The sequence below is a fragment of the Lutra lutra genome, chromosome 2 (genome assembly GCF_902655055.1).
Source record: "Lutra lutra chromosome 2, mLutLut1.2, whole genome shotgun sequence".
Lineage (NCBI taxonomy): Eukaryota > Metazoa > Chordata > Mammalia > Carnivora > Mustelidae > Lutra > Lutra lutra.
Window position 1 is genome coordinate 90,578,017 of NC_062279.1, and position 18,631 is coordinate 90,596,647.

Here is an 18,631-nt window from a genome sequence, read left to right on the forward strand (position 1 = left end):
TTTGGAGATGAGCCAGGGAATATCTTAGATGGTTGATGGTGGAAGGATGTTCAAGATGATTATTAGTGCAAGAGTCGTTTTTCAGTAGCTTTGGTACTTTTGATTTTAATATGACTTATGGAAAATTTAAGTACTTGTCCATTTTGAGACACAGTGTTACTCCACAGCAAGTGTACATTTTCCAGGGATTCATCTGGGTAGGAAAGCTGCTGTTAATGAAATCCTGGACTAGATGACTAACCTGTTGTTGAGGCTTGAATAACTATTTCTTTGTGATTATTAAAGGCTTGCCCACCTTTTTCTTTCTGAGCAGTGGTGTTGTTCAGATCTTATCTTCCGCAGCCTGTTGGAATGGAAGTTTTCTTGAAAAAAAGTAAGTGATTTAGAATCTTGAAAAAAATACCCACATGTGATGCAAATACTTACTCAGCAAAGGCCATGAAAGACTTCTGTTCTCTTTGATGGTGGTTGGCCTTAATTCAGTGGATAGGCTGATGATTTGTGCAAAAATTGGAATGCCTAATAATGATGAACGAGAGGATGTCAGGAAGGGCAATGCTGATTCATGCCTGGTTGGCAAAGATTAGCAAAGAGTGAGACTATCTCAGAGAGAGTTGATGTAATCAACAGCAGGATTTCTTAGGGCATTCTAAAATGTTACCCCCAACATGTGTACCATATTTGTTTTTAAATCCTTAATTCTTCAAGTAATCTCAGTTTCATTGGATTGCTTTCCCAAAGGTTTTACTCTTCTCAGAAAGAGCGAGCTTAGGGGGATGTTCCAAGGAAGCTCTAGGAGCTCCTTGGACTTAGGTCTAGCTTAGCTCAACAGGATGTGCCATTTGGGCTGAATTTCCAAGTAGTAAATGGCATTTCCTTGCTTGGCCTTATCCCTTCTGCAAATATACCCCTTGGGAACCTCATGCAGCAGAGCTCTTTGAACTCTGGTGATCCCGAGTCCTGATCATCTCTAGTCCTTTTTTGCCAGTGACCAGGTGAATGAAATCCCAAGAAGATTTAGAATTCAGTTCTGTGTGTGAATCCCACTCCATCCCCCACCAAAAATTTATGTCCCTACCTGGGTTGCCAGAGGTCAATTCAGAAACTCTCTTTAGTTTCAGCTAGAGATTGCCAGGTCATATACTTATATCATTAGGGTGGCTGAAATGAGCTCTTCCAGTTTATTTCAGACTTAATATTTAGCCTTTTCCTCCAGGAAAAAGTATCCTGGATTATGCTGGTGTTGGTCTTTTAGGACTGTGGTTTTCAACCAAGGGGACATTTAGCAATGTCTGGTGACATTTTTTGGTTGTTCCAATGGTGGGGGGTAATACTACTGGCATCCAGTGGGTAAAAACCAAGGGTGTTGCAAAGCACCTCACAATCCTATCCATCCAACAAGGAATTATTTGGCCCCAAAAGTCAATAGCACCAAGGCTGAGAAACCTTGTTCTAGAAGGTTAGGTTTTATGAAGGTTTGGAACGGCCCTTAGCCAGATTTGTCAGGCTATTCATCTTTGGTTTCATAAATTCCATAGAGATGTGGCTGAAGTCTCTCTCTTTTTTTTTTTTTTAAACTGACAGCTGTGCTATTTCAGGAGTCCTGCTTATGTAGTTTATGCAGAATGCCTCACAGGAAACCAATTAAAGTGAAGACCATTTTTACAAAGCATAAATACATTTAGATAAAATAGATAAAATATTTTGTCTTTTCTTAACAGCATGGCAGAAGATACCTCAAAGCATATGGAAGGTTACATAACGGACACCAGAATTCATTTCTGTGTTTGGGGTAGACTTATTTTTAGAGTAAAAATAACAAAAGACCCAACAAACAAAGCCCAAGCATCTCTTTATTTGACCATTGAAGTTTCAGTACATATAATTATGATTTTTTTAATGTTAGAAACTCTACTTATGTTTTTATAAATTACAGCATTGCTGTCAGATGGTGTTAAAACTGTTTGAATGTGTCCATTACTCATAAATAGTAGCCTCTTTTGCAAATGCAGAGTTCTTTTGTAATTAATAGATGTGCTAATGTTCAAGAGTAGGAATTTAAGAGATATTCTCTAAAAGTCTCTAAAAGGCCAAGATTTTATTTAAGGTTAGAAAAAAATGATTAGTTGCTAGGAAGTTAAAAAAACAATAGTGGTGAAATTAGTCCTTGGGTGTATGTAATTGTATCCCCTGTATAAACTCAGAGAGACACTAACTTTGTATTTGTTGTAGATCTGCTTTTTTAAAAAAATTACTGAGAAAAGCTTTAAAGAAGGTTTGTTCTGCCAGCCATTTGTTGATGAGTGGGCCAGTTTGCACAGGGGGTGTGTTTTGCCCCTTGGTACAGCATCTATCTCTAGGTCAGTGTACCAAAAGTACAGAAAAAGGCAAAAATTCAAGAGTAAATAAGGGAAATAACACTCCACTTATAAATTTCAAGATAGCCTCAAATGGAAATGATGATCCTTGCTTGTACTTTGAATGGAAAGAAAAAAAACTTGAAAATTTTAAGATCATCTTGACAAAGGGTTTCCAGAGCTTGATTCTGTTGGGCTTTCTTGAAATGTAGTTTTTTTGTTTTTTGTTTTTTTTTAAGATTCTATTTATTTGACAGAGAGAGACACAGCAAGAGAGGGAACAGGAGCAGGGGGAGTGGGAGAGGGAGAAGCAAGCCTCCTGACGAGCAGGGAGCCTGATGCAGGTCTCAATCCCAGGACCCTGGGATCATGACCTGAGCGGAAGGCAGATGTTTAACGACTGAGCCACCCAGGCGCCCCTGAAGTGTAGTATTTTTATGCAGCTTGTCTGCTAGGTCAACTTTAAATCCAATCAGTAGGGACAGACTATTTTGTTTCCCATTTCTAATTCCTATCAGAGTGTTTGCTTTGTTTTCTTTTATTACACACTTTTAAAATTTTTGTTTAGAATTGATGAACATTTTAAAACAAGTCCCAAAATCCCTGGGATTGACCTGAACTCAACGAGAGTGTTATTTGAAAAATTAATGAGCTCTCAACACTCCATGATTCTAGAACAGGTAAGTTCCTTACATTTACAGAGTGTATTTTTTAAAAAAATGCATTTTTGCATTGCAGTGATTCAACTTTCTTCTTCAAAATTATTTTTATTAACATATAATATATTATTTGCCCCAGGGGTACAGGTCTGTGCATCATCAGGCCTACACATCTCACAGCACTCACATACCCTCCCCAATGTCCATAACCCAACCACCCTCTCCCTACCTGCCTTCCCCCCCGCAACCCTCAGTTTGTTTTGTGAGATTAAGAGTCTCTTATGGTTTGTCTCCCTCCCAATCCCATCTTGTAGTACTTCAACTTTCAAGAGAAACAAAGAGTAAGATAAAAAGGCGAAAATCTTGTATAAATCTTAACTCTAAAATATTCACTTTGGGAATTTGACCTACCTTTGACTTTCTTCTTAGCTTAATTCTTTCTAAGCAAATGCCCTCCCAGAGTAAGGTCTGCAGGGGTGGGGATCTTTGGCTTTTCGTTCCACTGATGTGTCTCTTGAGTGCCCCGGTGCATATACTGAGTGAATGGGAGTTGAGATATCGAATACCTTATGGATTTAGAGGTAAGGTAACTAGATCTCAGGCACGTTAGAATTTCTCAGTATTCTTTTCTCTCATGCAGATCTTGAACAGCTTTGAAAGTTGCCTAATTCCTCAGTTGTCGAGTTCACCACCAGATGTTGAAGCCATGAGAATCTATTTAATACTACCGGAGTTCCCCCTGCTCCAGGATTCCAAGTATTACATAACGCTGACCATTCCCCTGGCCATGGCCATTCTGCGGCTGGATACAAACCCCAGCAAAGTATTAGGTGAATCTGCGAAACTCAATACCAGTGGTTTTGTACTTTTTATTTTATTGGTGTGACCACTGGCTCTCAGTGGACTGAGATCCGAGAATCTCTTTGCTGCCATTTAATATGCTTACCATTCAGATCTTACCTTTCTTTGCTGCTTGTCCTCTAACTGGCCATATTTGCATGATGAGCAAATTGAACCATTATTTACGGCATTTGAGATGATTCATGCCAGACTAATCTTGATTTTTAAATATTCACAAGGTTAGATTATCCAACTTTAAACTACCCTTTTCACCTCCTACCTTTGCTAGTCGTTAATAGCATCTCAAAAATTATTGTCCCTCTGTTGCCCTTTCTCCCTTACCTAATTTAGGGGGTGGGAGTGAAATGAACCGTCTGGTGTGGTGCACAGGTCTCCAGAAGAGGAGAGGAGGAAAATGACCTAGTGGAGACTTACCCAATGTTTGTTCTGTTTTTCTTTTTTAGGACAGTTGAGTCCACACTGATTTTTGCAGGCCACGGACACTTTGCTGAGATAAGAACCTTCCGTTCCTCAGTGAATTGGAGAGTGTCTCTCATGGGAGTAGTGCCTGAGATGTTTTTGTTAAGCAAGTGCAGAAAGTCTGTCACCTGGCTTTTCCCTTTTATTTATTTATTTTTTTTTCTGGTAAATTTTTTTTCAGGTGTTCATTGTAACTCAGTAACTTCTGCGTTCCATGTGGACTAGGATGTTACTTGAGTGTGTCTCCCCATGAGTAAAGAGACCTGTGTTCCTGAGGATGGAATCCCGGCTTTTCCATATTGCTTCCACCTTTGCAGAAGATTTAAAACAGAAATAATAATGAAAGCACTAGGAATATGTTAGTCCTTCATTTTGCTTTTTTAAGATCGAAGCCCCGCGGGGCGTATTTTTTCAGGTATTCTAGTAGACTGTGAGGTAGAGGATGGCGGTCTCCGAAGGAACATTACCTAACGTTTAAGTTTTGGGTTTCGTTTTTTTTTTTTTTTTTCTAGGTAGGGCCATGCAGAGAGATCAGAGTTGTTCAGTTTTACCCTTGTTTTTAACTGCTAATTAAAGAAATTTAAATTTAAAAGAATATCCCAAAGTGTATGGAAAACACTGCAGGTACCCATTCACACAAAGATTCATGATTATCAGTATTTTGCCCTTTCTGTTTTCTGTATTCCCCCTACCACCACCTTTATATTTTTGCTGAAATATTTTTTAAAAATAACAGACATCCTATCATTTCATCTGCTAAGTATTTCAATGTGGCTGAATTCACTTCTGACAATGTAGAAACCAATGCTTGAGCCTTCTTGTCTGGTTATGAGAAAGCACGGTTTGGGGAGAAACAGAAATAGTAGTTTTCCACTAACATCCCCCTTGAAGAGAGGGTGTGATTGCCCTGTATTCAGGGGCATGTGGTCCTTTGCATCCCTGGCACAGCATGTAGGTGGAGGCTGAGGTGAGGGGGACAGCAAGAATGAGGAGATGTGAATGCTCCCGCCCACAACAGGTGCCTCAGCATCTTGTCCATATGGACCTTTGGAACTGAATTTCTAGCTTAGCTCTCTGAATGGGTCTTGAAGGGGGAAAAAAAAAAAATTAGATCAAGCATTACACAAAAAGCTCGAGGGATTCTTGTGTAGCTCCTGCTCTCTCCAGAAATGCTTTAATGGATTCTTTTTAAAGTCAGCTTTGGGAAACCGTATTTTAGACTAATGTTCATTTTCTAGCTGGAGCGGTTTTTAGCTAGTAGGCAGGAGACATAAACACTCGATCAAGGATACATGCTGAAATATGTCTTTTCTTTCTTTCTTTCTAAAGATAACTGGTGGTCTCAGGTATGCCCAAAATATTTCATGAAGCTGGTAAACCTCTATAAAGGTGCGGTCGTTTATCTACTGAGAGGAAGAAAGACATTCTTAATTCCTGTACTGTTTAACAATTACATTACAGCAGCTCTCAAGCTCCTAGAGAAGTTATATAAGGTGAGCACAGAGAGGAGCCTGTGGGGAGAGGGCTGAGTAGATGGTAGGCTCAAATGTCCTACTGAGGTTGTCCATGGAAAGCCCTCTTTAACTTGTCTTGGTTTTAATTTTCCTTATTTCATTCCTCATCAGGTAAATCTCAAAGTGAAGCATGTGGAGTATGATACATTTTACATTCCTGAGATTTCCAGTCTTGTGGACATTCAGGAAGACTACCTCATGTGGTTCTTGCATCAAGCCGGCATGGTAAGAATTCATGTAAAGCAGATCTTAAAGCTTTAGTCTTTTCTCAGAGTACAAATATGGGCAAGAAGAGCACATCTGAGCCCCAGATTTGTCCCTGACTTTGGTATTAATGTCACAGTGTTTTGGCTGGCTTGGCATTCCTGAAACTTTTGAAGTGCTCTGAGAAATCATAAGTGGTCAGTAAGGAGTCATAAATGGGTAGCCAGCCAGAATGGTTCAAATCTTAATTAGTTGGCCAACATTTTATTTATTTTATTATTAATTATTATTTTTTTAATTTTTTATTTTTTCAGCATAACAGTATTCATTATTTTTGCACCACACCCGGTGCTCCATGCAATCCGTGCCCTCTACAATACCCACCACCTGGTGCCCCCAACCTCCCACCCCCCACCCCTTCAAAATTCTCAGATCGTTTTTCAGAGTCCATAGTCTCTCATGGTTCACCTCCCCTTCCAATTTCCCTCAACTCCCTTCTCCTCTCCATCTCCCCTTGTCCTCCATGCTATTTGTTATGCTCCACAAATAAGTGAAACCATATGATAATTGACTCTCTCTGCTTGACTTATTTCACTCAGCATAATCTCTTCCAGTCCCGTCCATGTTGCTACAAAACTTGGGTATTCATCCTTTCTTTTTTTTTTTTTTTTTTTTACAGCTTTATAAACATATATTTTTATCCCCAGGGGTACAGGTCTGCGAATCGCCAGGTTTACACACTTCACAGCACTCACCATAGCACATACCCTCCCCAATATCCATAACCCCACCCCCCTCTCCTAACCCCCTCCCCCCATCAACCCTCAGTTTGTTTTGTGAGATTAAGAGTCACTTATGGTTTGTCTCCCTCCCAATCCCATCTTGTTTCATTTACTCTTCTCCTACCCCCTCAATCCCCCATGTTGCATCTCCTCTCCCTCATATCAGGGAGATCATATGATAGTTTTCTTTCTCCGATTGACTTATTTCACTAAGCATGATACCCTCTAGTTCCATCCACGTCGTCGCAAATGGCAAGATTTCATTTCTTTTGATGGCTGCATAGTATTCCATTGTGTATATATACCACATCTTCTTTATCCATTCGTCTGTAGATGGACATCTAGGTTCTTTCCATAGTTTGGCTATTGTAGACATTGCTGCTATAAACATTCGGGTGCACGTGCCCCTTCGGATCACTACGTTTGTATCTTTAGGGTAAATACCCAGCAGTGCAATTGCTGGGTCATAGGGTAGTTCTATTTTCAACATTTTGAGGAACCTCCATGCTGTTTTCCAGAGTGGTTGCACCAGCTTTTCCGCTAAGGTCAGGAACACGGCAGGGATGTCCGTTATCACCACTGCTATTCAACATAGTACTAGAAGTCCTAGCCTCAGCAATCAGACAACAAAAGGAAATTAAAGGCATCCAAATCAGCAAAGAAGAAGTCAAACTATTACTCTTTGCAGATGATATGATACTATATGTGGAAAACCCAAAAGACTCCACTCCAAAACTGCTAGAACTTGTACAGGAATTCAGTAAAGTGTCAGGATATAAAATCAATGCACAGAAATCAGTTGCATTTCTCTACACCAACAACAAGACAGAAGAAAGAGAAATTAAGGAGTCCATCCCATTTACAATTGCACCCAAAACTATAAGATACCTAGGAATAAACCTAACCAAAGAGACTAAGAATCTATACTCAGAAAACTATAAAGTACTCATGAAAGAAATTGAGGAAGACACAAAGAAATGGAAAAATGTTCCATGCTCCTGGATTGGAAGAATAAATATTGTGAAAATGTCTATGCTACCTAAAGCAATCTACACATTTAATGCAATTCCTATCAAAGTACCATCCATTTTTTTCAAAGAAATGGAACAAATAATCCTAAAATTTATATGGAACCAGAAAAGACCTCGAATAGCCAAAGGAATATTGAAAAAGAAAGCCACAGTTGGTGGCATCACAATTCTGGACTTCAAGCTCTATTTTTAATTATTTTTTAAGATTTTATTTTGTCAGTGTTCCAAGAGTCACTGTTTATGCACCACACCCAGTGCTCCATGCAATATGTGCCCTCCTTAATACCCACCACCAGGCTCACCCAACCCTCACCCCCTCCCCTCCAAAACCCTCAGTTTGTTTCCCAGAATCCAGAGTCTCTCATGGTTTGTCTCCCCCTCCGATTTCCCCCAACTCACTTCTCCTCTCCATCTCGCAATGTCCTCTGTGTTATTCCTTACGCTCCACAAGTAAGTGAAACCATATGATAATTGACTCTCTCTGCTGGCCTTATTCACTCAACATAATCTCTTCCAGTCCCATGCATGTTGATACAAAAGTTGGGTATTCATCCTTTCTGATGGAGACATAATACTCCATAGTGTATATGGACCACATCTTCCTTATCCATTCGTCCATTGAAGGGCATCTTGGCTCTTTCCACAGTTTGGCAATTGTGGCTATTGCTGCTATGAACATTGGGGTACAGATGGCCCTTCTTTTCACTACATCTGTATTTTTGGGGTAAATACCCAGTAGTGCGATTGCAGGGTCATAGGGTAGCTCTGTTTTAAATTTATTAAGGAATCTCCACACTGTTTTCCAAAGTGGCTGCATCAACTTGCATTCCTACCAACAGTGTAAGAGGGTTCCCCTTTCTCTACATTCTCTCCAACACTTGTTGGGTTGCCTCTTTGTTTTGTTGACTATTTTCTTTGCTGTGCAGAAGCTTTTGATCTTGATGAAGTCCCAAAAGTTCATTTTCACTTGTTTCCTTTGCCTTTGGAGACATGTCTTTTTTTTATTTTTTAAAGATTTTATTTATTTATTTGACAGAGAGCGAGCAAACACGAGTAGGTAGAGAGGAAGGCAGAGAGTGGGTGCCAAAGACAGATGCTTAACCCACTGAGCCACCCAGGCGCCCCTGGAGACATATCTTGAAAGAAGTTGCTGTGGTTGAGGTCAAAGAGGTTACTGCCTATGTTCTCCTCTAGGATTCTGATGGATTCCTCTCTCACGTTGAGGTCTTTTATCCATTTTGAGTTTATCTTTGGGTACAGTGTAAGAGAATGGTCGAGTTTCATTCTTCTACACATAGCTGTCCAATTTTCCCAGCACCATTTTTTGAAGAGACTATCTTTTTTCCACTGTATATTTTTTCCTGCTTTGTCAAAGATTATTTGACCATAGAGTTGAGGGTCCATATCTGGGCTCTCTATTCTGTTCTACTGGTCTATGTCTCTGTTTTTGTGCCAGTACCATGCTGTCTTGGTGATCACAGCTTTGTAGTAAAGCTTGAAATCAGGCAACGTGATGCCCTCAGTTTTGCTTTTCTTTTTCAGCATTTCCTTAGCAATTCGAGGTCTCCTCTGGTTCCCTACAAATTTAGGATTGTTTGTTCCAGCACTTTGAAAAATGCTAGTGGAATTTTGATTGGGATGAGTTGGCCAACATTTTAAAAATCAAGGTATCTAAAGTAATCACACTGGTAGGAGCAGCAAGTAGGATGGTGGTGGCTGGGGCCTGAGGGAAGGGAAATGGAGAGTTGTTTAGTAGCTATAGAACTTCAGTTTTGGAAGAGGAAAAAGTTCTGGAGATCTGCCATGTAATAATGTGAACATAGCACTACTGAATTGTACACCTAAAAATGGTAAAGATGACAAACTTTATGTTAGGTGTCTTTTACTACAGAAAAGGCAAGATGCTTAAACTGAACTTCTAGCTTTTCTTGAAACTTGGAATATTTGGCAGCATAGCCCATCCTCCCAGATGGGCTAGAGTTCAACAGTGGCTCTTTAGACGAGGTTTCTACGTGCCACAATCCCTACTGCCCCTCAATTTTGACATTAAGGGAAGGATCATTTGCTAATTACCATCTTCTAATAGGTAGCTTACTTCAGTCGTCTCATGTTGGCACCTGAACCCTGCAGGCCTCTTCTGATTTGGAATTACGGGTGTGACGATGTCACCTATCCCTGACCTAGCAGTCACTGTATGTTAGAGGTGCCGCCCACGGGACTGTGGATTCCTGCCTGCCACCATGACTTGGCAAGGAGTGCCCAGTTTGATTGCACACTGGCCTGGGATCTCTGCCAGGGTGTTGAGGACCGACCTCCCCTCTGTGGTGTGTGTGTAAATTGGAGTTATATCAGGAAACAGAATGAAGATGTGGTCACTTTACTTAGTGAAGTCGTGTGCAGCAGATATATTTGATGTGAGTCCTTGCTGGTCGAACAGATCCATCACCAAAGTTGAGACAGTATTTTCCCTGTAGTGTTTTTGGAGGTCAGTAATGGTCTCTAGTAGCAAGGTGTATGAAGAGGTTTATTTAACGTAGAAGATTATTTGGTTTGTCAAATAAGAGATGATCAGTGCTAGAGACAATAATGTGTTTTTAAAATTTAAATTCAATTAATTAACATACAAATAACATATACTGTGGTATTTGTGTCAGGGGTATAAGGCTGTGATTGATCAGTCTTATTACCCAGTGCTCATTACAACACATCCCTCCCCAGTGTCCATCACCCAGTTACATGTTTGTTTTTTTTAAAAGATTTTATTTATTTATTTATTTGACAGAGATCACAAGTAGGCAGAGAGGCAGGCAGAGAGAGAGGAGGAAGCAGGCTCCCCATAGAGTAGAGAGCCCGATTTGGGGCTCCATCCCAGGACCCCAGGATCATGACCTGAGCCGAAGGCAGAGGCTTTAACCCACTGAGCCACCTAGACGCCCCTATTTAGGCTCTTTTGTTCCTTGGTAAGGAATTGGAGGCCCACAGAAGTTAAATAGTTTTTCCAATTGTTTAAGCAATTTAGCTAGCTTCATAAAAGCCAATTCTTCTGACTTTAATCTACCCTTTCTGTGATTAGATCTTGACTAAAATACTTCGAATGAACCCTAGTTCTCTTTGCCACCGAAAAAGAAGTTGCTGGTGTTAGAAATGTAGTTGATCATGATAGCAGTCTGTGAATTACAGTACTTAAGTGAGCAACTCTGGCTTTCTTTTAGATTCCACGTAGAGGTGATGCCGTGTAGTATTTGTCTTTCTCTGTCTGGCTCATTTTACTTGGCATAATGCCCTTCAGGTTCACGCATGTTTTTGCAAATGGCAGGATTTCCTTTTTTGTGGCTGGATAATATTCCTGTGTGTGTGTATGTGTGTGTGCATGCATGTGTGTGTGTACACCACAATAAATGGCGTTGTGTGTCAAATGTTTTAGCGTGGTAGTAGCCAAGGCAGTCCAGAGTATAGTTAGAGCACATGCTCTAGTCAAAAAGAACTGGGTTCAGATCTCAAAGGTGGCATATCAGTTCTGTCTCCTTAGGCAAGTTGCTTAATTCCTACAGTACTGGTGTCCTTGTTTGTAAATGAGAATTACAGTGGTCTAGTGAGAATTAGCTGGAGAAAGCATGGAAAGGTTTTATTTGGCAGAGTGCTCAGTGTGTGGCATATAATAAACCCTCATTGACTAGTTTTCAGTAAGCAGCTCTGGGGCACCTGTGGTGTGTCGTGAGCTGCTGGTCACTGGGGATGCAGACGTGTAGCACGTGGTGGTTGCCTCTTTGGGGTAATCAGTGCAGAGGCAGCAGTGAAAAAAGGTGTTACAAAGCTGTGTTGCTCTTGTGTGGAAAGGGCAATGGAGCACAAAAGGAACATTCTAGAGTGGCTGATTTTTGCTCATTTTAAAGATTTATTTTAATTTATTCCAGAGAGAGAGGGAGAGAGAGAGCAGAGGAAGGAGCAGAGGGAGAGGGACAAGTGGACTCCGTGCTGAGTGTGGAGCCTGATAAGGGGCTCCATTTCAGGACCCTGAGACTTAACCAATGGAGCTGCCCAGGCGCCCTGATTTTCGCTCATTTTAAAGAAGAGGTGGTAGTGGTTTGGTTCTTGCAGTTCATAAACTGCCATCTTCTATACTTGAAAACCAAAGAGCACATAGAACAAGTGGCTTCGCGGGCTCTCCCCTAGAGGGCAGCGTGAGGGAGAAAGTGAGCGACAAAGTAAATGCTTCCCAAGTAAACACAAGAACCGACTTGACATCTTGCTGGTTGTGTCACATGGGGCAGTGGTCCGGCTCTAGGTACCGTGTTGTGCATGGGCGAGACAAGGTCACTTGTTCATTCAGCATCAAGCTGTGATGCAGGGAAGCCAGACTTGTCTGTGGTGGGGACAGGAATGCCGGGTGGCAGGCCCTAAGGCACTGAGTGAGCTGTGTCTTCTCCCCGTGCTGTAGGTGTTTGTACAATACCTCCTGTCCGCAGCCAGCCACAGCCACGCTTAGGAAATGTGGACTTGGAATTTAAAAAAGGAGAAAAGGGTATTCCCAATTCCCCACTTCTGCACCATGTACTTATTCCATGCTTCTGTTTAATATACTTTTGAAAATGAAATAAGGTCACAGTCTAATTCCGTCTCAAGCAGGAGCACTTGAAGTATGATCTGTTACCAGTACTTTGCTACTTTTATGTTTGTCACACTCATTCTGGGGCAGTGGATGGCCCAGGACAAGCAGCCTCCTCCCTGAGAGGGTCGCGTATCTTACCAGTTCACGCTCACGCTCCTGCCTATGTTAGGGAGAATATCCGTAGAGCAAAATCCTAATGCTGCTATTTGAACATTCATTTCCTGTAATACAGAAATGCCAGGACTAACAGCATTTCTAAAATAGCTTCACAGAATAAAAATCAGTGAAATTAAATGATTGTATTTCAGATTCAAAAACCCATAGACTTATAAAAAATTATAGACCTTTTATGTATAAACAGACCTTCATAGGGATGCCTGGGTGGCTCATTCGGTCAGGTGGCTGGCTCTTGATTTCGGCTTATGCCATGCTCTTGGGTCTTCGAGCTCCGTGGCTGGCTCTGTGCTAAGCAGGGAGTCTGCTTGAGATTCTCTCTCCCTCTTCCCCTCCCCCATGCTGGCACTTGTGCTCTCTCTCTCTATCTCTCTAGAATAAATGGGTAAATCTTTAAAAATTTTTTAAAGAAGTAGACCATACGGTTCTGTTCCTTCTTTTGGCCGAATAGCCTTCCTTTGCCTTCTTTAGAGCTGGCACTGTGGTCCTCGCCTGGCTGTGGGAGGGTCTCACGGACCATCAGCTCTCTGGCCTTGGCTCTTGCTCCTAACCAAGACAGTTCTGGATTTCTTGGGAGGCAGCAAACCAAACCCCAATACCGCGCCAGGAGAGGGTGGTGACCTTGCCCTCCATTTAACTCCTCCCCTCCTGTAGAAGAGACATCTGCCTACTTCCCAAACTGGGCTCTTGCAGGAGTGAAGAGGTCAGGTGAGGGGCTGTGGGAGGGACTAGGACTGAGGAGGTAGATGTTGGAGAAGGCCTTGGTGGGCTCGTGCTGGGACTTGCAGCAAGAGGGCAGCAGATGGTCCGAGAACAGCAGTGGGCCTGGAGTGGGCTGGGACCAAGGGCCTGGAGTAGGCTGGGACCTTCAGACAGACCTGCCAGCTGAGGTCTGAAATAACTGTACCGGCCAGCAAAAATACCAGTATTTAAGAAGACTCGGTCTGCTTCAATGCTGTAATGCCCGTAGCTGTTCTTATGGTCACTCTGGTCAGTTCTCTCCCAGTCACTTTTACATTTGAAGTATCCAAAACTTTATCTTGCTTTATAGACCAACACACGTTAAAGATCTTTTTTGTCCCTTGAGAATAAGCAAATAACACGTAATTCTGAATATTGCCACCGCTTTTTTTTTTAATTATTAAATTTTTTTATAAACATGTAATGTATTATTAGCCCCAGGGGTACAGGTCTGTGAATCTCCAGGTTTACACACTTCACAGCACTCACCATAGCACATAACCTCCCCAATGTCCATAACCCAACCACCCTCTCCCTACACCCCTCCCCCAGCCCCCCTCAGTTTGTTTTGTGAGATTAAGAGTCTCTTATGGTTTGTCTCCCTCCCGATCCCATCTTGTTTCATTTATTCTTCTCCTACCCCCTTAACCCCCCATTTGCATCTCCTCTCCCTCATATCAGGGAGATCATATGATAGTTGTCTTCCTCTGATTGACTTATTTTGCTAAGCATAATTCCCTCTAGTTCCATCCATGTCGTCGCAAATTTGCCACCGCTTTTAAACCCACTTCCCTAGGATGCTTCTACCTTTTTCAGGTACCTAGACTAGTAGGTCACTTTGTGAAGGGCTGTTTTATGGTATGTGGCCTCCCCCCCCTTTTTTTTTTTAGTGATTTCAATTCCTAAATTCCAAATAATTAGAAATGTAGGTGTGAGAATGAGCCAAATTAGTCTGGATTATATATGCATGATTCCTTACCTTGTCTCACTGGACTGGAATCCACTCACAGTTAGGGTTTCTTAGTCTAGAGAAATGTTCCAAGATCTCTAAAGGAACCTTTATATAGGTTCCTATATATAGGATAATTTTAATGAAAATGGATGGATTTTAGTGAAAATTGCTATTAAATGATTTCATCGAAATATACACAAACACAAAAGGAGGTAGTTAAACCCTTCTTATTTAGTAGCCTTTAACAATTATAGAGCCAACCAAATCTATAAATTAAATTCAGACAAAATTCTAAAATCAGTAAAATGCAGATTAGCCTTATGATGAAATGTGACAGCAAAAACATCTTATTGAAACCCACTGCATTGTGGGGAGGAACTGCCGGCTGTCAGGCCTTGGTGCCTGAATTCCCGCAGCCTGCCGGCCCTGGGATGACTCAGCTCTATTCTCCTTTCAGAAGCTATTAAACATTCTTTCATGCAGTGGGCCAAGACTGCTCCTGGCCTTTTCCTGGGCGCAAATGCATCACTTACAGAGGAAGGCTGCTTTTCTTCTTTTTCTTTACCCTTGGACAATTAAGCATATATAGTGTGACGCCAGGGCAATCATTAAAATAAATGGAAATCATCATAAGGAGGTTGTTCAGAATGCGTTTTCAAGAATTTTGTTTAGGATATTATTTTAAAGAACTCACAGAATTTTTTTTTTAAAGATTTTATTTATTGATTTGATAGATCACAAGTAGGTAGAGAGGCTGGCAGAGAGAGAGGGGACAGCAGGCTCCCTGCTGATCAGAGAGCCAGATATGGGGCTCGATCCCAGCACCCTGGGATCATGACCTGAGCCAAAGGCAGAGGCTTTAACCCACTGAGCCATCCAGGTGCCCCAAGAACTCACAAAATTTTTAAAAAGTCATAGAGCACTCTCAGATCTCTGAGAGTAAGTCTGCAGTTTTCTGTTTGAGAAATACTGCTGATCAACAGAATGATATTGTTGATGTTTTTGTTTCTATGAAATCAATCAATAATGTTTGTTACATAACCTAACAACTTCCAGAAAAAAAACATTTTTTTTTTTCTTGGTAAATGGTAACAAACCTTGTAGATATGTTTCATTTGTGATTTTTATTATTTATTGTTATTCCCATCCTCAGAATTTTATTTAGATTTATTCACATTGATGGACTATCTTCTACAGGCCAAGCACTAGTCTAAGTGCTGAGTCAGGGACAGGTTTCTAAATATTTATTTCTCCTAGTCGTAAAGTGTGTGTGTGTGTGTGTGTGTGTGTGTGTGTGTATGTGTGTGTGTAAGAAGATGAAATATGACACCAAATAAAATGCAGTCTGCATCATCCATTTTACCCAGAAAAATTAATATCTGAAGTCAAGGTTGTAAAGCTCCTATTTTGGAATTTGATTTCTTATAAAAGAACATTCTGTTAATGCTGTAAACTATGGAGTCAGTGAAATGGTCTTTAAAGATCCTTTAAAATTTTTTAGAATTGTTTTAATATTTTTTTCTTAGTCTGTACCCATCAAAACATCTGGTCTGTTCCATCAAAAATCCAGTTAGCCATTCAAATGGCGTTCGCTCTCTGCCTGGGCAGAGATTGGTTATATGTTTTGTTATTTATATTTTATATTTGCAGGGGGTAGAAATTTCAGGTTTTGCAATCCAAGTAAGAGACTTTTTATTTTTCTTTATACAGAAGGCTAGACCATCTATAATACAGGTAAATCATCCATTTTTCATTTAATTCTATATTTTTCCAGCAGTATTCTCTGTGGAACACTGTAATATTTGCCAATAATATGTTTTATTCTAGGATACTGTCACACTTTGTTCCTACCCTTTCATCTTTGATGCCCAAGCCAAAACCAAAATGTTACAAACCGATGCTGAACTACAGATGCAGGTATCACATTTTAAAAATGATTTCCTCTTCTTACTGTGTTCTGTTCATCCTAAGCATTCCATTGTAACTTTTACTAACAGGAAAGAGTCTGTTTAGCTTGTAACTTTCCTTATAACTTTTTAGAACTACTATAAATTTTTTCAGCAATTTTATGTTGAATGTAACACCTGTGCATGAATGCATGTTTACCTGGATCTGGGATGGGCAAGCATTTTCATGAAGAGCCATATAGTAAATATTTTAGTCTTTGTGGGCCATGTAGTCTATCTCAACTATTCAACTATTTCGTGTTGTAACATGGAAAGCAGTGATTGACAGTAAGTAGATGAATGAGCATGACATTTTTCTAATACAATTTTCTGTACACTGAAATTTGAATTTTATATAATTTTTACATGTGAAGTTTTTTTTCCCCCCATTTCCCCCCCAATCATTTAAAAATGAAAAAACATTGTTATTTCAAGAGCTATACAAAAACAGTGAACAGGCTCGGTTTGGTCTACAGTCCATAGTTTGCTGCCCTGGTGTAGAGCTAGGGCAATAATTAAAAGGAGCTTGGTAATTCTTTATTGAATAAAAACTGAAGTTACAGAGATTTAATTTATTTTAAATACACTCTTCTATTATAAAATATAATTGGTTTTGATAAGCTTACTAAGACATTGGTGAATTAATAATCCAAATCTACCCATTCTTATTGTTGGTGGGTATATCTTTTCGTTCATCCCTCTCTCTCTCCATCTGTCTGTCTCTTGCTCTCTCTGTAATTGTGTTCTTGGGTGTGCTGTTCCAGGTGGCAGTCAATGGAGCTAATCTGCAGAATGTCTTCATGCTTCTCACCTTGGAGCCTCTGCTGGCCAGAAGCCCCTTCCTCGTCCTTCATGTTCGCAGGAACAATCTCGTTGGAGATGCCTTAAGAGAGCTGAGCATTCATTCTGATATTGACCTGAAAAAGCCTCTCAAAGTGAGCCTTTCATTTTATTCCTCTAAATGTCTTCCAGGGTTTTCATTAAGTAGTGTTGAAGAAACAGCAGAGGTCTTATTATTAAAATTGTGGAGTATAGCCATTCATGATTTCTTTCATCCGTTTTACAAGAATTTGATCACCTCCTTCTGTCAAATCGTCGAGCAAAACATCTCAACATAACATCAGATGAGAATGCCAGTGGATTACTTGAGGGATTATAGGGCTTTCTTTGTCCGCTCTCTTGGGCGTACCATCTCCAGCTCTCCAGAAACAAGCAAGCAAGAGCAAGACTAAAGCTTCAACTAGGTGAAACTCTCCAGTCAGCATTTACGAAGGTTTTGGTTGTCAAATATTGAAGAGAAAGAGATGGTAAATAGAATAGACGGGCTAGGAGTGCTAACAAGACGGACTCCATCTTCAGCCCTCCATCTGTTCATGTTTGCTCAGTGACCACTCTTGGTGCTACATGTTTCAGGGCCCTTGGAAATTAATATACATACCTTAGAATTCCCCACCAAGGCCCAGATGGGGGAGAAAGAAAAGAGAAAGAAGGAAAAAAGTAGAATGGAAAGGTAGTGAAATTGTCTGGGAGGCTGTTGACTGATCATGATAGGTACTCTTAGTACCCAGAAATTACTGAATCAAAACTTTTTCTCTCCTCATAGACTGTGCATGTTTGCGTTACTACTTACTGTATTCCCAGGGCTTAGCACAATGCTTGATACCTAATAGGTGTTCGATTAATGTTTAATGAATTATCTGAAGTGGTTTTTTTAAAGCCTTTTATCTTTCCCTTCAGATGATTTCCAGATCTCTGTTGCCATTCCTGTTGTAAACTCTAGTTTCCAAAAGGTAGTTTAAGTAGGAAACTGACGATCTCCACGCTATTGTCACCCTTTCCAGAACATCCCATGAGTGGCATCAGTCTCCTTCATCTGCCTGGGAGTTCTCCCTGGAACTTCTGGGCTAGATTTTTTATATCGCAAAGAGAGGGGGCCTCCCTTTGACCCCTGTTTTCTTTTCTTTTTTTTTTTTTTTTAAAGATTTTATTTATTTGTCAGAGAGAGAGAGGGAGAGAGAGCAAGCACAGGCAGACAGAATGGCAGGCAGAGGCAGAGGGAGAAGCAGGTTCCCTGACGAGCAAGGAGCCCGAAGTGGGACTCGATCCCAGGACGCTGGGATCAGGACCTGAGCCAAAGGCAGCTGCTTAACCAACTGCGCCACCCAGGCGTCCCTGACCCCTGTTTTCAATCAGTAATTCTGATGAGACTCTTCTAAGTCTCCTGGTGACATCTGCACAATCGAAATCCTAGTGTATATCCTCACATTTGCTCCTGTCTTGCTCTCAGCAATGTGGAACTCAGACACAATGATACACTTTTTCTAATGCTATTTTTTTGCTGT

The 18,631-nt window shown here is 40.8% G+C and overlaps 1 protein-coding gene across 3 annotated transcripts in view; it reads left to right on the plus strand.

Moving 5' to 3' along the window:
• HERC3 (HECT and RLD domain containing E3 ubiquitin protein ligase 3) overlaps positions 1 to 18,631 on the plus strand; it is a 123,315-nt gene that overhangs the window by 70,288 nt on the left and 34,396 nt on the right. For all 3 annotated transcript variants that reach the window (XM_047717957.1, XM_047717955.1, XM_047717956.1), the window contains 8 exons: positions 314 to 373; positions 2,926 to 3,037; positions 3,657 to 3,846; positions 5,666 to 5,829; positions 5,962 to 6,075; positions 16,054 to 16,077; positions 16,171 to 16,260; positions 17,054 to 17,224. In XM_047717957.1, coding sequence (XP_047573913.1) covers positions 314 to 373; positions 2,926 to 3,037; positions 3,657 to 3,846; positions 5,666 to 5,829; positions 5,962 to 6,075; positions 16,054 to 16,077; positions 16,171 to 16,260; positions 17,054 to 17,224 — 925 coding nt within the window. The remainder of the gene's footprint in view (positions 1 to 313; positions 374 to 2,925; positions 3,038 to 3,656; positions 3,847 to 5,665; positions 5,830 to 5,961; positions 6,076 to 16,053; positions 16,078 to 16,170; positions 16,261 to 17,053; positions 17,225 to 18,631) is intronic.